Raw genomic sequence first — 26,933 nt, 5'->3', positions numbered from 1 at the left:
GATTACTGGTGTGTGCCTCTGCTCTTGACCATCATTTTTAATAGTTTAAAAGTACTTTCATCATACTTCTGTCTTTTACTATGTATTGCCATGATATAGGTTGTCATATGTAAATGAGTTAAGCATCAGCTAACTTTAACCTACCTTTAACCTACCTTTGATCCTTACCATTGCAGAATAGGGCATATTTTATAGTCATTAGTAATGAGGAAATGGACTCTTAGAATATGAGTAACTTGTCATATACTTAGGAAACAGTAAATCCATAGACATCAATCCAGAGCTGTGTAATCCATAGATCTCTCTTTACATCAGTCATAAGAAATTGATACTTTTACTTGTTCTGCTTAGTTTTCCTCTCCTTCTAAAATTTAGCTGTTTGGGACTTAGTAATATGTGATTGTTACTTGTTGGGTCATATGGATAAGAAAATAAAACCTATACTGTTTGTAGTTATATTAGCACTCTTTAAAGATGAGCTTGTTTTCACACCTTGTTGAATGTTCCTTCTTATTCAAAGTTAATTACTTTATAACCCCTCAGCTCAAGGAAGGCTCTTAACAGGCCGGAGAAATGAGATGTCCTCTGGTAATAGATATCATTTCTTTAAGTGGGCTTTTATTTGTTGGCATTAAGAAACTTGAGAACTGAAGATTATCACTCAGTGGGTAAAGACAGAATTTCACCAGTTTAAGCACCTTAACAGTTGTCCTCAAATCATTTCTTTTGACCTTGTACAACATACTTTCTAAATGAGCAAGTAGTTACTCTTATGTTTTTGTCATTTTAAATATTTGACTTATGCTAGGCTAGCATTAGATGAGAATTCCTTATATGAAGAGAGGGAAAGGATATAGAAAGCGTTTCTCTTGGTTTTTGTGAATCATAATGCTTTGGCTTGAAGGAACTTTTTTTTACTCATATTGAAATATGGTTTTGTTATTTAAGGATATCATTAGGGATATCATACTTTGACCATTCTTAAACCTTACATGACTAATCTCAGTAAAATTAGAAATATAAGAAGAATATTTTTATCAATTTCCGTTTTAAGCATTAAGAAATTAGTATATTTGTTAGATTTAAATAAATTGTTTCTGATAATAAATCTCTTTAAATATCTCAATAATGTTAATGTTCATTTGGTTGACTTAATCTTTTACAGCCTTCACTTAATTTAAGGGACCTTGGATTATCTGAATTGAAAATTGGACAGATTGATCAACTGGTAGAAAATCTACTTCCTGGATTTTACAAAGGCAAAACAATTTCTTCCCACTGGCATACATCTCATGTCTCTGCACAGTCTTTCTTTGAAAATAAATATGGTATGTTAATACATTTTTTTGTTTGAATTAAAATAAGCCATTCTTGTATTATTAAGAATAATTACATTAGATACCATTTTTTAGCATTTACTATGCATCAGTTCTGAGTTGTTTTCTGTTTTTTTATAAGTTTTCATATTAGAATAACATTAGATTTACAGAAAAGTGTCTAAGATGATACAGAGAATTTCCATATATGCTTCACCTTCCTTTACCTAATGTCAGTGTTTTACATGACTTTTGTACATGTCAAAACTAAGAAGTTGAGATCAGTACAATATATGTTTTTGGCATGACATTTTAATTTTTTTACAACATTTTAAATTATATACAGAGTATTTGGATTTCGGCAAAATTTGATTTAACTAAAAATTAGTTTTTCCGCTTGTGTCCTCTCTGTCCTCCAGGATCTAATACAACATACCACATCACATTAGGAAGGCATCTCTTAATTTGACTTTATGAGTATTTTTGAAGAATTCTTAATTCTGATTGAGACACACAGATAATATCCACTTGTTTCTGTTGTTGTTGCTGCCATTTATGTCCCTAGGATTTTAGATGTAAAGTAGGATGGGACACATTAATCAAGAGCAGGAGTTAGGAGCATGGCCTTATAGATATGGAAAGAACTTTCTTCATGACCAGTTACTGTGAAAAGTTTGAGAGTGAAAAAACAGTAGCTCTGGTTTACATTATTTTAATCTCATCATTAGAGCTTTTGAAATTATCTCTGTGAAACAGTTCTTTATTTCTTTGTTGTTAAATAAAAGCAGCTTGGGCCTAAATTATACATACCTTTTTACCTCTATGGATTTGAATTTAGTTTCATCGGTGGTTACATTCATACACTAGATAAAAAAGACAAGTGATAGTAAAGTGAAAAACTGTGAGATTATAAGTAATGAGATTAACAATGCTTTGATATTTTATAGATGCAAAATCATGTGGGCAAATAAAAGGTGAAACTCATAGTATTTGATAAAATTATTTACATTCATGTGATTTTTGTGTTTTTGTTTTGACAGTTAGGAAATTTACTTTTTTGCACTTTCCCTCCAGGTTACTTAGATATGTTTAGTACTTTACGTTCCTCTTGCTTGTACAGACGACATCCAAGAACTCTTCAGAGCATTTGTTCAGATCTTCAGTACTGGCCAGGTATGAAGCACCAACTGTTTAAATTTTGAAAACCATAGTGGATTTATTGAATATAGTAAGTGTGGTCTTCCTTAGTCATATTAATGATTACATGCAGTGCACAGTAAGACTTAGAGCATTTGGAATTGATTAATTTCAGTAGTTCTGTGTAGTTTTTGATCTGGAAAATCTACAGGAGCTAACCTTTATATATGAGTTGTTAAGTGCCACAGTAAAGTAAACTCCAGGGAACTTGTTTATACCTGTTTCAAAATAATTGAAACAGGTTTGAGTACATTTTTTACTTGCCCTTTTATTTAAAAACCCATTGAAATTATAGAAAAATATTAAAATGAAGATAGGAGAACACCAGAGTTTTCATTAATAGATCTGAAATTTGAGTAATAAAGTAGGAGACATCAAATTATTGGCAAAATCAAATTTGCATTTATTAATATACTTATTGAGTACTAGGCACTAGTGAAAGATGTTAGGTTATAGTGATAATTGCAAATGAGAAAGACATTGTTCCCACCTTCAAGGAACTTAGAATAGAGTGTCACAAAAGATTTTAGTAGTTTATTTTTAGTAGAAATTGGGATAAACCCTAAGCTGAACATCAATAAGAGTGGACTTTGGGATTGTTGATACAGTAAATAGTTGAAAGATTGCCCAGACTGGGCCAATCATTGAGCAAATGTGGCTGTTAACTTTTAGACTACAATTAGCAAGAAACACTTTCTAATAAGATGTGTGTGTGGTGGTGGTGGGGGGGGGGGGTTGTTGTTTTAGGGGAATCTGTTTCTAGAGATTCCTGGTTTGAGCATTGATACCAAAGAAAGAAACAAAACTACCCCAGAGTACTTTGGTCTTGAATCATTCATACTTTTACTGTGTCTTATTCACAGTAATCCTTGATTTGTAATTTGAGTACATTCATTGAGCTATTATTGTTGTGGAAACCCATTTGCTGTCAGTACTGATCACTGTATTCTTATTTTCAAATAGAAATGGATTGCTAAGTATCTCCACATTTTTTAAGGAGAACTTAGAGCATGAAAAAGAGGCACCAAGTTAAGCAGAAAGACCAATCATTCTCTGAAGAGATGATTAACGCAGGTGACAGGAAAGACTTAAAAACTGATCATGTGTTAGAAATTAGAATTATCTTAAATTTTTATAATGTCGTAATTCAGAGATTAGTTTCTCTGATCATCAGACAGAATGTAATAATAGGACTGCTAAAATAACACCAAAATACTAATAATTTTAAAAGGTCTTTCTTAAGTGCTTTGTCTGTGACTGAAGGGAAATCAAAACTGAAATTATAGACAGAACCAATGAAAATCTGCATATGAACATCTTCTGGTTGAGGACAAAGTGATGTTAAGGGAATTGTATAATAGGAAATAAGATAGATGGAAAATGAATTGAATTTTTAAAACAAGATTAATATGGAATAAAAATATGCATTAAAAATAATATGCAGGGCTGGGGTTGTAGCTCAGTGGTAGAGCACTTGCCTAGTACATGTGAGGCAGTGTTTGATCCTCAACACCACATAAAAATAAATGTATTGTGTCCATCTACAACTAAAAATGTTTTTTAAAAATAATATCAAGCTAGGTGCAGTGGCATGCATCTGTAATCCCAGTGACTCAGGAGGCAAGAGGATCACGAGTTCAAAGCCAGGAAATTGAGCAAGGCCCTAAGCAACTTAGCAAGACCCTGTCTCAAAAAAAAAAAAAAAAAAAGAGCTGGGAATGTAACTCAGTAGCTGAGTGCACCTGGGTTTAATCCCAGATACCAAAATAATAATAATAGCAAGAGATAGGGGTTTTTGTTTGTTTGCTTTTTTTTTTTTTTTGCAGTACTGGGTATAGAACCCCGTGGTATTCTATCACTGAGATACATCTGCAACCCTTTTCATTTTTTATTTGAGACAGGGTCTTGTTAAGTTGCTCAGTCTAGCCTTGAAGTTGCACTACTCCTGCTTCAGCCTCCACAGTCACTGGTATTTTAGGTATGTGCTATGGTATCCAGATAAGAAATAGTTTTACTTAATTAAACCAGAAACATGTTTAATTTGGAGAAACCAACAAAATAAAACAACCTAACAAATAAGAATAACAAAATATTGTGTCAGAAATAAAAATGAGAACTGCCAGATATGGTGAAGACTAAAATTGCAAGATGGTTTGTATAATTTTATTTCATAAGTAAAATGTTGAAACTGATGAATTTCTAAGCTATGAGTTAACAAAATTAACCCAAGAAGAAAATGATAACCACACTATTTGAAGCACAGTATTTAAAAAATATACTCTCCATACACCAAAGGCATCAGGCTCAGATGATTTTATGCTTCGATTCTGTATCCAGAATCGTAAGTTTCCTGTTACCCCAAATTTTATTTAAAAAAAAACAACAAAACAAAACAAAAAAACAATTCTCCAGGATTTGTAGTCTGAATATACACTATTGTCTTGGTATTATTGAGGAAACTCATTGCCAACAGTACTGATCACTGTATTCTCATTTACAAATAGAATTGGATTGATGTGGCATGATGGTGCAGGTCAGGAGGGTTAGGTGGGAGGAGCACTTGAACCTGTAAGTTTGAGACCAACATGAGCACCATAGGAAATGTCATCCCCCTGAAAAGAGGAAAGGATGAAATAGATCGTTTTTTCTGAGAGTGTTAGTACTAAAATTGGTCAACATTAGCATAAAAAAGGAGTACAGTAGATCAGTTTCTTAATATTCAAAACAGAAATCCTAAATAAACCCTGAAGAAAGCAAGCCTAGAAATGCACTAAAAATATTATATCATGACTAAGGAATACAAGAATAATTTAACATGAATAAGTCTGTTAATTCATCATGTTGACTGGAGAAGAAAAACAGTATTCAGTATATGATGTAAAGGCATGTGATCTATTTTTATTGTTTTGTTTCCTAAAAACTCTTAGAAAATTAGAAATTAAAGGAGACTTAAAATTTCTTAAAACATTATTATGTTACCATAATGAGAAACAAAATATCTAGTACCCTGTTTTTGTTTTTTCATAGCATTAATTTGGAGTTTTGGAACAGTATGATTGAAAAGAAAAAGAAATGAGTCATACACAAACAGGCAGAATTATAATTTGCATGTGATATGATTATTTACCAGAAAATTCAACAGAATCAACCAAAAAGCAGTTCAAGTCGTGAGTTCGCTTTGGTAGCATATAAGATAAATCAACAGCTTTCTTAACATTTTAGTGGTAGATTTCAGTTACAATTTCTTCTAGATCCATTCAGTGTTTTATCCTGATAAGAGATATGCACCATTTACATACATATACATAGGTATGTATGTGAAGTATTACAGAAAGAAATAAAAGAAGAGCCGAATAAAGTAATAGGAGAGTACCACACTCCTGTTTGAAAGGACTTGGTATTTTAACAACCATTTATGTTCAGATTTATAAATTCAGTATTTTTCTGATTAAAACTCTTAAGACTTGTTTTGGAAGTTGAGAAATTTATTTTAAACTATTTGGAATGACTAAGAACTTGTTGGAAAACAATACAAAAAAGGGGGATTTATCCTATGTAAATATACTAAAATACATGTTTTAGTAATGGATATCAGTAGTATATAGCATCTGAAATAATTATGAAACTACAGGATTTAAACTGGTATTGGCATATATCAATAAAACAAAATTAAGAATTTGAAGTCAGTGAACAAACAATAGATTATCAATAAATGTTATTGATAATCTAATTGGTCATTCATTTTGGAAAAAAAGGGAATCACGTTCTTTTTTTTACATTATACCAAAAATAAGGTTCAAACACTTTAAAGGTCTGAAAATATAGAACTGAAAGTCTTAAAAGTGAGCAGACTATCTTTAAAAATCTTAGTTTTGTAGTATAGCTCAATGGTTCAGAGTATTTGCCTACTATGTGCAAACCCTGGTTTCAGTCCCCAGTACCACAAAAAGAAATGAACGGATGAATAAACAAAATAAAAATCTTAGTTTGGGGAAGGAATTAATCAAAATGAAATGCAGAAACACTACAGATGAAAGAGTGTGACTGTATTAACATATGTTACTGTACTATATAGTTGAAAGACAAGAACATTAAAACGTGTTTGTATGTATGTATATAGAGATAAAGTAGAGATGTTATGGATAGTAATCGTTTTTAAATCATCTCATAAAGTAATAAAAATGGAAAATATACAAAGGACATGTGAATGGTCAATGAATTTGAGAAAAAAGGTAAATAATATAGAAATCTTGTCAAAATTCTTCATCACTTGTAATCTGGAAAATGCAAAGTAAAACAAGATATAGTTTTGCCTATCAGATTTGTATGCATTAAAAGATTTATATTATCTGGTGTTGGCAAGAGTATGGCGAAAAGAACACTCATTAATTGGTGGGCACACAAATTAACAACAGCCTTCTTAGAAGACAGTTTCTTAGTGTCAAACAATTTAAACTTTAGTTTCATTTTTAAAGGAATTTGACCTACAGGTGTGGAAGTATATATGTACACGAATGTTCACTGCTGTATCATTTCTAGCAATTAAAATTTGGGGCTGACAATATAGTTCAGTGGTATTGGGTTCAGTACATAGCGCAAAAATAAAAATAACCAAAACTGAAAAATGAATATGTAAATAATTTCTATAGTAGGGAAATTGGTTGAATAAATTGCAGTACTCTGATAAATTTATCAGTACTCTGATAAATTAGAAATCTGTAACTATTAAACTGAATGCAACATCTGTCCGATTCTGATATGTATCTATGATATATTGTTATATGAAAGAAGACAATTGTACGAAGTTATGTTCTGTTTCTAGAATAGTTTTTATAGAAAGTGCATGTGTGTGCATGCATAGAATAGTAGTCATAAAATTGTCAACAGTTGTTATTTTTCTGGAAGTGGAAGTGATGTTTGACATTCTAAATACTCTTTAAATTTTAGATGTTTTGCAATTAAGAAAATATAAAGTTAATTGTATAGATTCAGACAATTTTAATGACTTGGGATTTTTTGGATGTCACAATTTATCAGTTGTGGTCCTGTTTTCTAAATTATATTGTAAAGTTTTCCTACTTTGTTTTCTCCCCATCAACATGAAATAAAGTGTTTAAAGTTCTTTTGAAAAAATGATAGAAATAATAATGTAAAGCAAGTTGAAGTGTCAGGCTAAAGGACTGTCAAAAACTTAGATAAACTAAGATATATAGGTATAGTGTCAGACTTTAGAATCAGGCATTTTTCTCTTCTTTTAACAATTTACAAAGCAAATGGTACTGTTTTGTTCAGTTTTCATACAGTCTCGGGGTTTTAAAACTTTGAAATCAAGGACACGACGTCTACAGTCCACCTCTGAAAGATTAGCAGAAACACAGAATATAGCACCATCATTCGTGAAGGTAATTAGATGTTCCAGAAAGCAATACTTTTCAAATTATTTAATCAATGAGGATCTTCAAGTTTTAGTTTTTTTTCTGTTGGCTAATGGATGTTTTTTCCCCCTTCTTTCCACTGATAAGGAATTAATGTGTAATCATTATACCTTTTGCTGTCCCTGACACCAGACTTATTTTGAATTGCTAATTAGATCTCTCCTGCTGATCTCTCTCACCCTGCCCCACCTGTCTGTACCTGCTTGTCTATGAATGAGTACCATCCACCCATGCTACCAACCCGATGATGAATCTAGATTTATCTGTCTTTCCTCACTTCTCATTCCTATTGATCACTAGAGTCCTATGGATCCAATCTCTTAAATATTTCTGAAATCTTTCTTTTCATCCCCAGTTCTAAGTCCAGACATAGGCAGTAATGACATCTTACCTAGCTTACTCTAATATAAACAGTGGTTGAGTCTCCTTGTCTTCAGACTTGCCTTCAGACTGCCACCAGCCCATCTTCTAAAATGGTGACCTAATTGCATTTCTCTGCTTTCTTGTCCAACTCAGTCTGGTATGCAGGGCATATCATTGGCCTCCACTGACCATTATTCTGTTTTCATCTTTTAGTATGCTACATAACTTTGGTTTCTGTCCTTAACTTTTGACATTTAACTCTTGTCAGATTACTACTAGTTCTTGAACACTATTCAGTGCCTCTACCAGATTATTCATGGTGTTTGTTCTCTATATGTGGTTTTGATATCCCGTTCTCTTATTAGGTCTTTCCTGTCTTGTATAGATAACATTTATTTTACTACCATACCTAGTTTTTCCAACATAATACCAAAATTATTTTAAAAACTTATATATATTTTCCCAAGAGCCTGAAAACTGTCAGATCTGTGACTTATTTTCAGAACTCATACAAGGCCTATTATGTGGGAGTTGCATAGTAATATTTAGTAAGTCAATGAAGTTTTCCTCTAGCAGAGATAAAGCGGTGTGAACATCAGCCATGAAAACCCTAAGATAACATGTGATCTTTTTACTGTTTTCAGTTTACTACACTGTTCTTACTTAGAGTATTGTCACTTTCTTTTTAGTATTAATTGATTGATGGAGGTACAGAATCTAATGTTAGTATCCTGGTCATTGATTAAGTAATTCATTATTGACTCTTAATCCTTTTCTTCACATTAGCAATACAAATTAAATTCTAGACTTTTACTGAAATTTTGTGTGGGTGGTCACTGGATTTCTGGGGGAATATTAACTATCTATGCAGGCAATCGATAATGTTGTATTTTGTGTATTTAGGGGTTTCTTTTGAGGGACAGAGGATCAGATGTTGAGAGTTTGGACAAACTCATGAAAACTAAAAACATACCTGAAGCTCATCAAGATGCATTTAAAACTGGTTTTGCGGAGGGTTTTCTGAAAGCTCAAGCATTGACACAAAAAACAAATGGTAAGTTGATTTTTGAAGAATAACACCAAGGATGTTGTAGTCCTAAATTTATAAGTACTGCATGCTAACCAGTTGTCCCACTGGAGCTCCTGTAGTACTAAACTTAAAATATTATTGGTAACTTTCCTAAAATCATACATCTTTACCTTGGTTATATTCTCCTATATTTAGAACTTAAGCTTATGTGGAAGTGGAAATGCTGTTGGCAGTTTACTTTCTCTGGAGAAAAACCAGAGTCAAGGACAGAAGCATGTGTAGCTTCATGAAGTTTTTTGGGAATAGGAACTTAAAGGAAATCATGGCAGATGTGCAGAAAAATGCTAGATTACAAAATTTGCTTGTGATCAAGTGTGATTATTAATAATAACCTAAGGGCCATTGCAGTTGCACATGCCTATAATCCCAGCAACTTAGGAGGCTGAGATAGGAAGATTGCAAGTTCAGCACCAGCCTCAGCAACTTAGCGAGATTCTGTCTCGAAATAAAAAATAAAAAGAACTGGATGTAGCTCAGTGGTAAATTGACCTTTGGTTAAATTCCCAGTACCCAAAAGAACAAAACAAAATCTAATATTTGTTTTTCTTTTTTGGTACTAGAGATTGAACTCAGGGACACTTTACCACTAAGCTACATCCCAGCCCTTTTTATTTTATTTTTATTTTGAGAGGGTCTCACTTAGTTGCCTAGGGCCTCGCTAGTTACTGAGGCTGGCCTTGAACTTGCAGTCCCCCTGCCTCAGCCTCCAGAGCCTCTGTGATTATAGGCATGCACCACCACACCCTGCTAATATTTGCATTTCACTGAGCTGTATGTTATTGTGGTCATTTAAGACTGTTTCTTTCTCTCCTAGATTCCCTAAGACGAACTCGTCTGATTCTTTTTGTTCTGTTGCTATTTGGCATTTATGGACTTTTAAAGAACCCATTTTTATCTGGTAAAGACTCTTTGATTTATCATACTTGCTTATTTTTTATTTCTTTTAAGTACCTATATCCTTTTCACGGTTAGTTTAAGTATTAGAGAAGGTGTTAAAGTTTATGGTTTTATAAGGTAGGACTTTATTAGTCCATTTTCTGTTATTGTAATTAAACACCTGAGACTGAGTACTTTATAAATAAAACGGGTTATTTAGCTCACCTTCTAGAGGTTTAAGGGCTTTTACTAGCTATGGTGAGACCTTCTGGTGAATTGCATCAGAGCAAAGGGAGTGTGTAAAAGTTGAGAGATCACACAGAAAAACAGGAAGGCAGGGCCCTGGAACCCAGTGGCACTTTACCATTGAGCTACATCTCTAGCTCTTTTAATTTTTTATTTTGAGATAGGGTCTGGCTATTTGGCCTTTTCTGAGTTGCTGATACTGGCCTTGAACTTGTGATCCTTTTGTTGCAGCCTCCTGAGTTCCTGGAATTATTGGTGTGTATTAGTGTGCCTGGCTTGTTCTTTTTATATTAATTGTCTCGTGAGAACTAACTAGAATCCCACGAGACTTACCTCAGTCCCTTGTCCGGGCAGCATCCCCAGCGACCTCTAATTATGCTCTATCTCTGAAAGGCTCTCTACCTCCCAGGCTGAGGACAGACCCCCAATACGTGAACACCTGGGGGATAAACTCAAATTATACTCAAATTATAGCAGAGCCTTTCATTCTTAGTAGTGGATAGTTTACCAGATTTTTAGAAAATGATACCTGTCCAGTGATCAGATTTTAAAACTGTGTAGAATTTTTATAGTAGCAATAAAAAGAAAGTAGTCTTATTTTAAAGGTAAATTAATAGAATTTTTTTCTTAAAATAATTACAAATGAGCCCAGTAGTTTTCAGTTTGTTGGTCTAGAATGAAGTAATGTTAGGTTTAAGTGGTTCCATTAGTTTTTCAGATACTGTTTATTTTTTCCCTTATTTTCTACTCTATGATAAAGTGTCTAATATCCTTAATAAACACTATACTAGGCTGCAACTATTAGTGTGTCTTTTTAAATTCGCTCTTCCCTCTTGTGTGTTCTTGATGTGTTAAGCATTTCTTCTTAACCCTGTATTTTTGTCTACTCACTTTTTGCTTCTAAACTTCACTCTGTTATTCTTCTCTCTCTCTCTCGTCTTTTATTTATTTATTTATTTATTTTTGACAATGCTAGGGATTGAACCCAGGGTCTCATGCATGCGAGGCAGGTGTACCACTAAGCTATATCCCCAGCCCCTTTACTCTATCTTTTCTTTTTCTTTTTTTTGGGTGCTGGGGATCGAACCCAGGGCCTTGTGCTTACAAGGCAAGCACTCTACCGACTGAGCTATCTCCCCAGCCCCTATCTTTTCTTTTCTTTTCTTTGTTTTTGTTTTTTTTTTTGAGATGGGGGGGACTTTGAAATAATACATAAATTTATTAGTAGAAACAGTGACATGACTTCAGGCATATGTATGTGGGAAGTGAGTGGTCTGGGAGGGAACAGTGTTTAATAGGGTTCCAGAGGGCAGACAAAGCATATAATTGTGATCTTGGGTTTTCTAACATCCAGTGCCTCACAACTGTGTGTAACTCTACAATCACAATACCATATGCCATTTAAAATACACAAATGATATATTTTAAGGGCAGAGTTCTTTAGTTAAGGAGGTTCTAGGAGATTGTGAGAACTCTTGATTCTTGCTTTAGTTACTGTTGATATTTTGTGCCCAAGAAATGTTAGCATGAGATTGTTGATCTCTATCATGATTGAACTGGAAATCAGGTATATTTTAGGTGATTTTTTTCACTGGTTTGTATTTAACTTTCGTCAATGGCTTTCAGATGTCTTGATTTCTGTGTTCCCGTCTGTAAATGCTATAGAAGTATCAGTAAAGTTACTTTGGGGCTTTGATCAAATGATTTTTGTATATTTTTTGGACTCTTAATAAAATTAGAAATAACTATTTCCTCCTCTTTATAACTGCTGTAGTTTGGAAGTTTTACCAAAGAAGGAAAGATTTAAGAAAGGCTTGTAATAGTTCTCTAGAGTTGATGTCAAGTATTTTATTCTTCCCCTTTGTTTTTTTTCAGTGCTGTAGATGGAACCCATGGCTCATGCTTGCCAGGCATGCACTCTACCACAGAGCTATGTTCAAAGTTCTTTTTTAAAATTGGATTTTGAGATTAGGGTCTCACTAATTTGTCCAGGTTGACCTTGTACTTAGTATTTTCTTGCCTTAGCCTCTCAAATAACTGGGAATACAGGCATGTGCCATTAAGCCCAGACAAATTTTTCCTCTTTTATCCTGAAGGATGTCATTACTGAGAAATAATATTTGAAAGATGAAATGATTTTAAGTTCTTTTTTTTTTTAATGAGTGTTCCAATTTTATATTTAAGGCAGTGCATTTCAAACTGTACATCTGTGACAAGTTGTATCACACTCATTAAGGAAGCAAGTTAAAAATGCACACTCCTCTGGACTTGGTGGTGCATGCCTGTAATTTCATCTACTTGGGATACTGAGGGAGAATGAGGTAGTTCATGGCCAGCCTGGGTAATTTAATACGACCCTGTCTCAAAATAAAAAGAGGGCTGAAACTATAGTGCTGGGGTAGAGAGCTCTTACCTAGCAAGTGTGAGGCCAAAATAAAGGGGCAAACTCCTGGACAATTACTGAAATTTGTAAACTATAAGACTGTGGCCTGGCTAGACACTTACATTTTAACATATTTTTTCAAGTGAGTTCTCATTCACATTGAAGTTTAATAACCATTGATTGAAGATTGGTATCATTAGACATTACAAGAAGAGGCAGAAAATCATTCTTGTTTTTAACTGGAAAGTACAAACATGTCTCCTTAGTGCACATCATTTGCTATTTGCTCTTTGAACATGGTCTAGAAATCTAGAAGACCAAGTTTTTGCTTCTCACTTTGACTTAATGTGTACAAACTTTAGTCTCTGAAAAATTTAATTTTTCTAAATTTTCCTTTATTGCATTTAAAAATTAAGGTAGTGGAATATATTATTATCTGTCAAATATGAACATGTATTTTCTTCCCTTTAGTCCGTTTCCGGACAACCACAGGACTTGATTCTGCAGTAGATCCTGTTCAGATGAAAAATGTCACCTTCGAACACGTTAAAGGAGTAAGTTTCTTGACCTTCTTTGTACATTATCTAATTGATAGTCTATGTAAGTTCAGCATTTGATTCTAAAAGTTGTTCTGGAATAGGTAGAATTATATCCAAAATTATTAATATTCTACAGTAAATGATAGTAGCAGAAAATATTCTTGTTTCACGATAGAGCTTAATATTGATATTTGAAGGAGCACCATGGTGTAGTGGAATGTATGTGAACTTTAAGTCAAAAAGAACAAGGTTTGCCTTGGACCAAGAGCATCAAAGTTAAAATGTACGCTTGGCATATAGTTGTCAGTCAAAAAATGATACTTTACCTGTTTTTATTGATGTTTGTAATTCTAGTGTCTAAGGCATATTAGACAGTATATATTTCTTCAGTAAACAGAATGGGTAAATGGTAGTTTATCATAGATAAATTAATTTGTTTAACAAATATTTTTAGTGTCTAGTAATAGCCTTGTTTTAGGTCCTGTGTGAGAGCCAAAAAATCCCTACCCCCATGGAGGTTAAATTTTAAAAGCAGGAATTGGAGAATGATATGGTATATATGAAGAGCAAGACCCATCTGATGAAAGTTATGACTCATTATAAGATATACAATTCAGCTCTCAAAAAAGGAGGCAAAAGATTTGAATAGACACTTCTCAAAGATAGTTAAAATGTCCAGTAAGCACAGGATCATTAGTTACTAAGGATATATTTCTCATATTCCCTAAAATGGCGTAATCAAAAGGATAAATTCTTAAGTACTGTAAAAGATGTAGAAGAAATGTAACCCTCATACATTGCTAGCTAAAAAGTAAAACTGCATAGTCACTTGGAAAAAGTTTGCCAGTTTCTTTAAAAGTCACAAACTGGCATGATAGAATTTCTATAGTAACAGAGGAGTCAACTTTGTGAAATACTATTGATGGGTCAAGTGAGAATTGACCATTCATTTTGACGATGGGCAGATCATTGGTGTGCCTGATAAAGAGCAATTTTAAATTCACATTTCTCCTGGGCTTAAGACTTTGGGTTTTTTGCTGCTGTTGTTTGGTACAGGAGATTGAACCTGAGGGTGCTTTACCACTGAGCTATAGCCATAGTCCTTTATGTTTCTTATTTTGAGACAGGGTCTTCCTAAGTTGCTTAGGGTCTCCCTAGGTTGTTAAGGCTGACCTTGAACGTGAGGCTCTCCTGCTTCAGCCTCATGAGTCACTGGAATTAATAAGCATGCGTCAGTGTACCTGGCTAGTGACTTGTTTTTTCTCCATTAAAATTGTCGTAAAATCTTAATGATTTTATTAGAAGAACTTTAAAGATCATGCCAAACCTAACAAAACAAAAAATTTGGTAATTCTTGAATAATTATGATATTTTATGGGAAACTTCCTAGAAATAGAAACAGTTATGATCTAAAAGTTTTAGACTTTCAGATTGCTAGTTGATGTAAGGAAGTGATTGAGACTTCTCTCCAGGTAGTTTCTTTTCTTTTTAAAATTTTATTTTTTAATATTTTTGTTAGTGTATCATTGTTATACATAATAGTAGGGTTCATTTTGAAATAATCATACATGCGTGGAATATAATTTGCTCCATTTCAGTCCCTAGTAGTTCCTCTTTACCTCCCCTCTTCTCTTTTTCCTGTTCCACTTTATGCTTAGGGCCTTGCTAATTTGCTGAATTTCAACTCACAATACTCCTGCCTCAGCTTCCCGAGCTACTGGGATTATAGGTGTGTGTCACCATACTTAGTTTATTAATTTTTAAAATTGGTACTGTATAGAGATATATAAAGGTAGAACGTACCATGGCACCATGGTATATTCATTTATGTACATGGCATAAATTTTGGTCAATTTCATTCTGAAGTTCCTCCCTTTTCCCCATCCTTCCTCCTTCCCACTCTGTCTGATCTCCTTTCTAGTTTAATAAGGTTTCTCCCCCGACCCCCACCTTTTTTCCCTACCTTATCCTAGCTTCTGTCTATAAGAGAGAACATTCGACCCTTCACTTTCTGAGTCTGGCTTATTTTACTTAGCATGGTGTTACATTTCTATACATATAGTTATACCATAATCATGCTATAATTTCATCCTATTTTATGACTGAGTAAAACTATATTGTGTATATATATACCATATTTAAAAAAAATTTTTTAGTCATAGATGGACATAATACCTTTTTTTAATCTATGTGGTGCTGAGGATTGAACCCAGTGCCCCATGCATGTGAGGCAAACCACAATTCCAGCCCATACACCACATTTTCTTAATCCATCTGTTGATGGGCATCTGGACTTGTTCCATAATTTGGCCGTTGTGAGTTGTTTTGCTATAAACCTTGATAAGGCTGTATCAATAGAGTATGCTTTTAGTTCTTTTGGATAAATACCTAGGAGTGGGATAGCTGGGTCACTGGGTAGTTCTGTTCATAGTCTTTTGGAAAATCTCCATACTTTTTCCCAAAGTGGTTATACTAATTTTCAGTCCCACCAACAGTGTATGAATGGAACTTTCCCGCCACATCCTTGCCAGTATTATTTGTAATTATTATTTGTATTCTTGATAATTGCCTTTCTGACTAGAGTGAGATGAAATCTCACTGTAATTTTCATTTGCATTTCCCTGATTGCTAAATAGATGTTGAATGTTTTTTCATATATTTGTTGACCATTTATATTCTTTTGAAAAATCTGTTTAGTTATTTTGCCCATTTATTAATTATTTGGTTTTTTGAGTTCTCTGGATGGTAGTTTCCTTTTAACCCTGCCAGTGTACTTAACTTCTTTTTTCTAAGAAAAATGTAAGAAGTTCAAATGGGTTTGGTTGGCATAATAAGATGACTTTGAATAATTTAAAATTAGGGTAAGGAGAAAGCCATTTGTGTATGTGTTTGGGGGCATTTTTTGTACATATTTCAGAGAAATAGAGAAGGCCAAATTAATTCCATATTCAAATTAAATTTATTATTTTTAAGGACATCACTTTGGTAATTTAAGCAAATCTAACCATTGCTTAAAATTATTTGACAAAAATGTAACTTTAGGTGGAGGAAGCGAAACAAGAATTACAGGAAGTCGTTGAATTCTTGAAAAATCCACAAAAATTTACTGTGCTTGGAGGTAAACTTCCAAAAGGTAAGATGTTTTTCCTTTACCATTACTGATGTCAAAAAATAGTGTATTACTAATTTTGTTTTATCAGATTTTAACTGATAAAATTTAGTTCTTAATTGCTGTTTTTAAAAATGTGTGTTTATTCAAAACAATTTTGTAACCTTTTTTGAAATTTAAGATTTTGGCATGGTTTGTAACATTAAGTTACAAAAACAGTATAAAAGAATGTTTCCCAATACTCTGAATCCTTACTGTTTTTTAGCAGTTTGCTCACTTTATCTCTTTACATAAACGAGTATTTTTTAACCATTTAGCTTGTAGGCTTGGTGCTCCGTAGGTGATTCTGAAAATCTGAGTATTTCCTAAGTTATTTATTTAGATAACTTGTATATATTTATTAAAATCAGTAAATTTATCTGATGCAAAACACTTATCAAATTCACAGTCCATACCCAAATTTCAACAACTTTTCCAGTACTATCCTTTGTAGTGTCCTCTCTCCACATCTTCCAATGTCAAGACCCATTGTAGTATCACATGTAGCATTTAGATTTTTTTCTTTAATATGAAACAATTTCTCAGCATTTTTGGTTGAGGGGTGCAGAGGGGGAAAAGGAGGTGTTTCATGATCTTTACAGTTGGGAAGGAAAAAATCACTAAGTACTTACAGAATGTTTATTTAACCATTAATATTGATTTGTGTGTGTGTATGTGTGTTGCAGGGAACTGAACCCAGGGCCTGAAGCATGGTAGGCAAGCAGTCTACCACTAAGCTATATCTCCAGCCCTTGAACTTTTTGAATCGTTTCCAAATTTTTGCTATTAAAAATAGTGCTATGACATTCTTTGCCTTCATACTTATTTCCTTAGAATGCATTTCCAGAAATGGAATTTCTGAATTAGAAAGAAGCACTCTGCTTTTTAAGACTGGCTTTTATACTAAAAAACATCTCTACTGAGAAATCAGGATTAAATGAGAATGTTTGCAGGAATCTTTGCTAAAATGTTAGGGTGTATTTAGGAAGTCAGTTCTGTAACATCAAACTGATTGAAACCACTGAAAAAAATTACACTCTTCTTTTTTCAAATCAAAGGATGTTATGGATTTATGGAAAAATTCTCAGGTGCAGATAAGTTCTACAGAGATTAAGATTTAAGTGAGCTAGGTGTCACTAAAACATGGCAATACAGGGATATTCTTCAGACTGTTTTGAGCTTTCCTTAAATATTTTTTTAAACGTTAAAAGGCATCATTAATATAGCTTTTGCCTTTTTAATTTAATCTTTACATTTACAAAGAAGTTATGCTAATCAATTTATTATGAAAAAAAAATTTGTATTATAAAAATTTTCAAATGTTAGGAAAAGCCGGAAAGAGTAGTATAGTTACCATACATGTGCTATTTACCCAGACTCAACAGTTACTAATATTTTGTCATATTTGTTTTCTTTGTGTGTATACATGAATGTATGTGCCTTTCTTCCTGAACTTTTGAATTAAAGATTGAGACATCAGTTATCTTTTTAAATACTTTGGTTTGTATTAGCTGAGAAAAAGGACATTGTTCTAATTATCCTAATCAAAGAAAATTGCTACTATTTATTTATTTTTGGTTGTTAAAACTTTTTTTAGTCGTTGATGGACACAATACCTTTTACTTATATTTATTTTTATGTGGTGCTGAGCATCGAACCCAGTGCTTCATACATGCTAGGCAAGTGCTCTACCACTGTGCCACAACCCCAGCCCTACTACTATTACTTTAATATCATATCTTCTGTAGTCTATTTTTTATTTTTACCAAATGTTCCTAGAATTTTTCTCTTACATTTTTTATGTAAAAGCACCAAGATTCTTGCATTGTATTTGTCTTTTAATGTGAATTCCATCTTACTCATTTAATTATAGATAGGTTTGTGTTCCTTTGCTTTTGCATTCTCTCCCTGTCTTTATTGTTGATATATAAATACTCTTTAAAGGATACAAGAAAATTAATCATAGAGAAGATCCTCAAGGAAATCATTAACAGATAAATGTTTTACCGTGTTTGAAAATATTGGTCATTGGTGTGCCTTCATTCTCAAAATTATCTAAATTAATAATAGTTTTATAGGTTGATATCAAGGGATTTAAAATTTTTTTCTAATCATTGTTTACTTTTTCTGTTAGGAATACTTTTAGTTGGACCACCAGGAACTGGAAAGACACTTCTTGCCCGTGCTGTTGCAGGAGAAGCTGATGTTCCTTTTTATTATGCTTCTGGATCGGAATTTGATGAGATGTTTGTTGGTGTGGGAGCCAGCCGTATCAGAAATCTTTTTAGTATGTTTTATTAAATCTTTCATACAGTACTAAATTTTGTTAATTTTAGGGGAAGAATGTTTCTTTGCTAATTGCTTGTGATTGATAGTAAGCTATAATAGGCATTGTGGGGTGCTAGGTTTCAGATAACATATGAAATGAAATAGAACTGTACTCTTTTTTCTAAATAATCTAAATCATAGTGGGAACTACCAGTAGTGCTCCCTGCGGTTAGGGGCTGTAGAAAAGCCTTTAGCTTGTTTTCATTTTATCCATCAATCCTGTAGTATGTAATCAAGAGTTATTACCCTCAAATTTGACTATATGTATTTGTACAGTTTGGAGGAATGAATAGCTAATTAATTGTTTTTATTTTATATTGTTCCCCCCCCACCCTCAAAGCTACTGTTCTTGGTAAAAAAGTCACTTCTTTTTGTGTATATTTTCCATCTTAATTTTTTTGACCCTTGACAATCCTTATAGATTTTAATAAGATTTTCTTTGAAAATTGTTGATTTTTTTATCTTACTGTAATCTTTTCTGTTTTCTTAGGGGAAGCAAAAGCAAATGCTCCCTGTGTTATATTTATTGATGAATTAGATTCTGTTGGTGGAAAGAGAATTGAATCTCCCATGCATCCATATTCAAGGCAGACTATAAATCAACTGCTTGCTGAAATGGACGGGTAATTAAATTTTCCTTTGTGAATATGGTGATACATTTTAAAAATTATGATTTATCCTGTTTTTAAAATTATGTAGAATAACAGATACCTCCCAGCAGTTGATACATGTGGACTTGATCTTAAGCAAATTGTTTCCATAAAGCATTTTATAACATTCTACAGTATAAAGAATATTATATGTATAGGCAACAAAGTAGTCCCTCATGAAAGAAATCAGGGCAGGTTTTTCTCTCAGTATTTGTGTAATTTTCATTACTAATTGGATATTTTGATAATATCAGCTCTTTTAAATTTATATGTGTGTACCTTTTTAAAATTTATTACATTATGTTTATGATAGGAAAGTAATGATTCAAGCTGAGACTAGTAGTCTATTTAAAGAAGTAAAGAAGTGGGCAAAGGGTGTAGCTTAGGTAGAGTGCTTCCTATTGTGTATGAGGCCCTGTATTCAATCGCTAGCAGTACACTGGTTTCTATGCAATTTATGACTACCTCTTGTGTACATTTGAAGCTTAGATCAGTGTGTATAATATAAAAATCAGGAAGTGATTAAAAATTTTGGAAGAAGTATCTTAAATTCAATACGAGACATTTTTGGAACTAAATAGGAAGTCTAGGAGCAAATAATTTGAATTAGTAAACTTGAAAGTAATTGTTAAAAATTAGGCATCTGAGTTTTTCACACCAGGTCATGTTATCCTGAGCAGAACAGATATTATGAAGTTACGTGATTACATTTGATTGGCATTTTATTATTAGTCTCTTTTCTTGTCTATTACTAAGATTAATGATAAACAGCTTTGTGCAGATCATTGCTGAATGTGTGCAACACTTCAATTTTCAGTGAAAAGGTACTTTTTTTTTTCCTAAATAGTTTTAAACCCAATGAAGGAGTGATCATTATAGGAGCAACAAACTTTCCAGAGGCATTAGATAAGTAAGTATTGAAAGAAAAATTTTTGTGAAGTACTGTTACGTGTTACAACATAATGCTAAAATCAAAAGCTCATCATAGAAAATCACATTACATGATTCCATTTATTTGAAATGTTCAGAATAAGCAAATTCGCAGAAAAATTAGACTAGTGTTTGCTAAAGCATTCAGAAAATGGGGGTGACTGCCAGTGGGATTTCTTTTTGTGGGAATGAGAATATTCTAAAATTAGACTGAAGTGATTTTTTTCTTAACTTTGAATGTATATATTAAAAATGACTAAATTGTCCATTTATAAATATGTCAAAAGATTTCTTTTTTCTTACAAAACTTTTAGGTGGAAAGCATTTTTAAAAATTTACTGTAATATTTCACTTTAAGTGAAAATTACTTTTAAATTTTTTAAATTTTGTAGAAATTATTCATATTTTCATTTGATCAGAAGTGTGTCTTGCCTGAAACTCTAGTGTCACATTCTGTGTAGTGGTTGAGATGTCTGTGGTTCTTATAATAGTCTGTTATAAAATTATTTGTCCCTTGACTGAGCAACTTGCAGTTGTTCCCAAAGGTGTATGCTACCTTAGCTCCACATGTATTCCTAAATAAACCTTTGTTCTCCCTTATGTTCTGTTTTCGATTGTCCTTTACCTTCTGTTTATTGAGCCTGTCACTTGTGTGCTTAATATGTATTAGCATAAACAGCTTATTTTAATATACTTTTCATTTTGCATTTTTCATTTAGTGCCTTAATACGTCCTGGTCGATTTGACATGCAGGTTACAGTTCCAAGGCCAGATGTAAAAGGTCGAACAGAAATTTTGAAATGGTATCTCAATAAAATAAAGTTTGATAAATGTAAGTCTAATTCTGTATTGCAAACATGATTAATTACCTCTGTTCAGTGGTAATAGATCTACTCACCCTGTTTGTGATCTTTGCTTGACAATACCCTGAAAGACCAGTTCATTTTTTTAATTCCCACTTAATTAGTATGTATGTGTTCAGGGAATTTTGCCATTTTTTGTTTGTTTGTTTTACATTTTTCCAAAGAAAGTTTTCTTTGGGATATTTAGACAGATATATCTAAAGATGTATGTTTGTGTAGATTTTTTATGATACAAATATAAAAGGCAAAATAATAGAAAAACTCTAGAAACAGTAGCTTAATTATCAGTTTGGGGGACAACAAGGGGAGAAGCAATATATGAAATAAGATACACAGAAGTATGGCTCCCTTGATTTATAGGTGAAGCTATTAAAACTGTAGTGGTCTCAAAATAGCTGAAGTAATATATAAAACTAAATTTGTTTCCTAGCTGTAACAGGCGGTAGCTTTTGTTTATGAGATATTTCAAGGTGAAATTCAAGGACTAGAATTTTGTCTGCGAGTACTTTTACAGTTTGTGCTTAGATTAATAACAATGTGGGTCATATTTGAAGTTTCCAATTACCATCCAGCAGATGTATATTTTTTCCCCCACAAGGTTAGTTAAATTTAGAACTATTGTGATTTACCCAGTAGCAATTTTAATGACATATTTTTTGTACTTTGCAAGGATTTCAGTAAATTTGAGTCTTAAGGTAAATATTTTGTTGTAGTTTAAAACAGTTGTGTTGGTTTTGCCCTTAAAATGTGAGTTCTTTGTGAATTGTTTTTCTTTAACTGTCTGGGATTTTTAATATTGTGTTCTCTTTTTGCAAAGCTGTTGATCCAGAAATCATAGCTCGAGGTACTGTTGGGTTTTCTGGAGCAGAGTTGGAGAATCTTGTCAACCAGGCTGCATTAAAGGCAGCTGTTGATGGAAAAGATATGGTTACCATGAAGGAACTAGAGTTTTCCAAAGATAAAATTCTAATGGGTAGGTTTTTCTTTTTTTTTTTTTTTTCTCCTGTTTTATCATTTTAATTACATTAAGGAATTCTTCTTCTTTTTTTTTTTTTTTTTTTGGTAAATATTTAGACAGCTAAAACTCGTAGCTGTGTTGAATTTAATCTTACTCTAAACTTCAGTATCTGGGATATGCAATATTTGTAATAAATAATTTCATAAATTCCTGTTTGACAGTCAACAGTTGCCAAAAACACTCTTTAACATTTTCATTTTAATACACATTTTGTCAGTGACATCAAACTCAGTTTTATAGTGTAGCACATTCATTACTTTTGTCTTTCTCTTGGAAGACCTTTTTTTCGGACTGAATGTTTCAAGAAAGAAAGGTAGGACTGAGGGTGTAGTTTTAGTGGTATATCACTTGCTCTCTAGCCTGCAAAAAAAGGAAAGAAAGTATATACCTGAGAATAGTAACACAGTTTGTCTTTTTTTTTTTTTTTTTTTTTTTTTTTTTGTGGTGCTGGGGCAAGCACTCTACCAACTGAGCTACATCCCCAGCCCCACAATTTGTCTTCTTAAAGAACTAATATATTTCAGTACCTTTTATGATTGGACTGGTGGTCCTGGCATTTCCTCTTGTCCAATATTGCTGATAAAAAGGATGATTAGTTTCATTTATTTTATTTAATTTTGATTTTAAATCTTGGATTATCTTATAAACAGTTTAGTATGATATACCTATTAGTTTAAAAGTTTATTTTCTAAAAATAGAATAATTAAGCTTTCCCTTTTGATATAAGGAATAAGATGATAGTTTTTGATGATTTTGGTTAATGTTTAACAAATCATTATAGTTTCTATGTGTGTAAATTAAACCTACTCATTTTTTAGACTATGACTGGATTATTTGTTAATATTAAACCATTATAAGAGTGACTCTGAAGAGAATGTTTTGTTGTTTTCCTTTTTTACTTTACATTCATACCAAAACAGATACTTAATGTACAAAAGAGAATGTGTTTCACTGGATTAATACACCTTTCTAGTGAAGTGTTTTACTTAAATTTTTATCTCAGGGCCTGAACGAAGAAGTGTGGAAATTGATAACAAAAACAAAACCATCACAGCCTATCACGAATCTGGTCATGCTATTATTGCATATTACACGAAAGATGCAATGCCTATCAACAAAGCTACAATCATGCCACGAGGGCCAACACTTGGACATGTAAGTGTTTTTTTGATAGGATCTCTTTTTACTTCCTGAACCATCTTGAAATCTGACAGAAACATTTCTGAAGTTTTTCTGTTAATAAGAAATATTTTATAAGGTATTTCAGATGTTTTATATTTACATTATGAAATTTTAATTGTGGAATAACAGTCTAGTTCTTAAATGTCTAGTTGTTTCACTAGACTTTAAGAGACTGGTTCCATAGTTTTTCTAAGATATCTCTCATTTGGTACAAGTTTTATTCTCATATCTTTCCAGTGTATGACATTTCAAATATTTTTATGCAACTGGGATAAAATAGTCCACTTGCAGCATTATCTACCTACCTGTTGCTTATAAAATGCACTTTGGATTTATAAAGATTTTATATTTTCTCAGTTGCTGATTTTGTCATTGGTCACCTGATGGCCATCTTTTTAAGTGTCTCAACTTTCAGAGTCATTGTGATAAATACTTTCTGTGGTGAGAGTTAAATGATAGTTCTCGTTTTTAATGTAACTTTCAGAACTGTATTTGAATTATCTGTTTTCTTTTTCAACTGTTCAGGTGTCACTGTTACCTGAGAATGACAGATGGAATGAAACTAGAGCCCAGTTGCTTGCACAAATGGATGTTAGTATGGGAGGAAGAGTGGCAGAAGAGCTTATATTTGGAACTGACCATATTACAACAGGTCTATTTAAGATAATGGCTTACTTAAAATTCTGTTTGTGAGAAATATTTTTCAAAATTGAATTACGTGTTTATTTATTTTAGGTGCTTCCAGTGATTTTGATAATGCAACAAAAATAGCTAAGCGGATGGTTACCAAATTTGGAATGAGTGAAAAGGTAATAATTTAATCCTTTTCATGTTATCAAGTGATGTATCAAGTATCTTTTTGAAAGATGTTTATTAACTTGATAACATTTATAGTTCCCCTGCATTGTTTCAAATGCATTTGACTGCTTATTCTAAACATTGTTCTTCATAATATTCTCTGAGTAGCAAAAATGTAGCATTCTCCTAGATGCTCAGAATTAGCTGTTCAGATAGTAACTATTATTTCATCAGTTAACCAAGTGACAAGATAAATTCTTCAGTCTTCATTTGGCATGAAGAACCTACGTGTTTGACTTCCTTACTTTACCTTTTCCATATATTTCACTTTCCCACATTATCACTGTGGCTACTTGAACTATCATCTGTTACCTGTGGATTACTGCATTTGGATTAGCTACCAAAGTTTTCTAAGGAGGCACTTAGAACCAGACTTAAAATGTTTTAAATTATTTTCTCTCACATTTACTACTGTGAATTTAGTCCTTACAGTTTTAGAGGAACAAGAGCATTTTTAGACTGCATTTCTTCTTGCCCCCGTGGTGTTTATATCCTTATGTGTATGCTAGTACTTTGTGAAATTTCTTGACTTTGGGTGAATTTTGTTCAATTGAATTCTTCCTTTTGGTTTTAGCTTGGAGTTATGACCTACAGTGATACAGGAAAACTGAGTCCTGAAACTCAGTCTGCCATTGAACAAGAAATAAGAATTCTCCTAAGGGTAATAATAAATAGTATTTGTATTTGCTTATTTATATTTTTTAGATATAATATGCCTAAATAAGTACTTTAAAAATGATAACATGGCTAGGTATGTTACTCAGTGTTTAAGTACTTGCCTAGCATGTGCAAGGCTCTAGGTTTGATTGCAGCACTACAGACAAAACCAAACCAAAGTAATGACAGATAAAGACTGTTCACTAGAAATCTCACTTCGTAAAATAAAAGTAGGTGTGCATTGCAATAATGATTTTCTTGTTATCAAGAAATCTCCCTTCCAGGACTGGATATTTATTTTATTTTGACCATGGACTGAGTAGCATTCTATTCTACTTTAGCTGAAAAAGCATAGAGGTGGTAGAATGGAGGATATTGTTTACTGAATCTCTATGACTCTTGTTTTCCTATTCTCATATATATTAAAAAAAAAATTACTGGTTATTCACTTTGTTCCCAGCAATGTGCATTTGCTGAGAATACAAAATAAAAGAAACAGTCCCTTTTGGCTGCAATATCTTATGCAGATAGGGTATAGGAAAGTAAATTCAGTACTGTGGTGGTCTTGGCATGCTATCATGGATACTTGAATTAGAGTGGTGAAAATAGAAGCAGAAATATGGGATTATTCAAGAGATACTGCAATAGTGAATCATCACGTTCTTTTGTTATTTTCCATATGAAGGATAAGAGAGTGTTTAAAGCTGTTTTCTAGATTTCTTGAATCATGCAACTGTATAATGTGCCAGTCACTGAAGAAACTTAGTACTGAACTAAGGCCTGGTGGTAGGTAAATCATAAGTTCATTTTTATACATGTTGAATTTGAGCCATCTTGGTGAAGATTTCAAGTTGGAGATAGGTATGCAATGTGGGTCTGGAGGTTGGTTATGTGTTCAAGTATAATAAAGTTCTTACATAAACTTTTTTTTTTTTTTTTCTTCATTGCCTGCAGGTTTTTCCCCCCTCTTTATTCTTCTTACATACCTGTTTTCTCTTTCAGGAGTCATATGAACGAGCAAAACATATCTTGAAAACTCATGCAAAAGAACATAAGAATCTAGCAGAAGCTTTATTGACCTATGAGACTTTGGATGCCAAAGAGATTCAAATTGTTCTTGAGGGGAAGAAGTTGGAAGTGAGATGATAACTCTCTTTATGGATTCATTGCTGGTTTTATTGAAGTAGCATTGCAGTAGTCTCCTTTTGCAATGCTTCCCCCCCCCCTCCAATTCTTGATTTCATATAATTTGAGGATGTGAAACAATTTGTCAGTCTTTTGTTATTTTCATGATGACATCTGTTGCAAATTAGCAACCCATAGCACATACATTTTAAAAAATAAAGAACCATCAGGATTGAAAGTGATTTGTTTGGGAAATATCAATCAGTTATTATTTTGATAATAAAATGGGTTTTATTGTTGGGTACTCTAGTAGATGTGAATAAAAATTGTGCCTTTAGCTCTTGGTAAGTATTTTTAATTTACAAGGTAAAATTGCTGAAGATTTATCATTATCTCTGGATAGTAACATTTCTCTTTGGTAAATAATACTGTTTGGTTGTTGGTAAATCATATTTTTATGTACATCAGTGAAAACATAATTAAGATGCACTTAATTATCCAGAATGACCCATATATAAAATGGTTTCTAAAAAAATCTTCAGAGTAGAGAATAATAAACATAAGGGTACACTCACAATTTAAATGATTTTAACCTTTTAAAAATGCAGCATGCATTTTTATGTTCTTTTTTAACATTACTGTAACCAATGACATTTATTTCAAAACAGTAGTATTTTGTTAATTAAACAAGTGGCAGTCTTTCTGATAGCTGCATAATTAATATTTTTA

The 26,933-nt window shown here is 32.6% G+C and overlaps 1 protein-coding gene across 1 annotated transcript in view; it reads left to right on the top strand.

Moving 5' to 3' along the window:
* The window catches only part of YME1L1 (YME1 like 1 ATPase), a 39,857-nt gene extending 13,411 nt beyond the window's left edge, over window positions 1-26,446 (top strand). The window contains exons 3-19 of the mRNA XM_079106498.1: window positions 1,166-1,328; window positions 2,391-2,489; window positions 7,806-7,915; window positions 9,215-9,365; window positions 10,216-10,299; window positions 13,378-13,460; window positions 16,488-16,578; window positions 18,728-18,880; window positions 19,412-19,544; window positions 20,419-20,481; window positions 21,221-21,333; window positions 22,182-22,337; window positions 23,386-23,537; window positions 24,090-24,216; window positions 24,300-24,373; window positions 24,997-25,083; window positions 26,082-26,446. Coding sequence (XP_078962624.1) covers window positions 1,166-1,328; window positions 2,391-2,489; window positions 7,806-7,915; window positions 9,215-9,365; window positions 10,216-10,299; window positions 13,378-13,460; window positions 16,488-16,578; window positions 18,728-18,880; window positions 19,412-19,544; window positions 20,419-20,481; window positions 21,221-21,333; window positions 22,182-22,337; window positions 23,386-23,537; window positions 24,090-24,216; window positions 24,300-24,373; window positions 24,997-25,083; window positions 26,082-26,225 — 1,983 coding nt within the window. The 3' untranslated portion in view covers window positions 26,226-26,446. The remainder of the gene's footprint in view (window positions 1-1,165; window positions 1,329-2,390; window positions 2,490-7,805; window positions 7,916-9,214; window positions 9,366-10,215; window positions 10,300-13,377; window positions 13,461-16,487; window positions 16,579-18,727; window positions 18,881-19,411; window positions 19,545-20,418; window positions 20,482-21,220; window positions 21,334-22,181; window positions 22,338-23,385; window positions 23,538-24,089; window positions 24,217-24,299; window positions 24,374-24,996; window positions 25,084-26,081) is intronic.
* The last annotated feature ends 487 nt before the right edge of the window (window positions 26,447-26,933 follow it).

Source organism: Sciurus vulgaris, assembly GCF_902686455.1.
Source record: "Sciurus vulgaris genome assembly, chromosome: 12".
NCBI classification, from domain to species: domain Eukaryota; kingdom Metazoa; phylum Chordata; class Mammalia; order Rodentia; family Sciuridae; genus Sciurus; species Sciurus vulgaris.
Note: the sequence above shows the minus strand (reverse complement) of the source record. Positions and strands in the feature narration are given on the sequence as shown.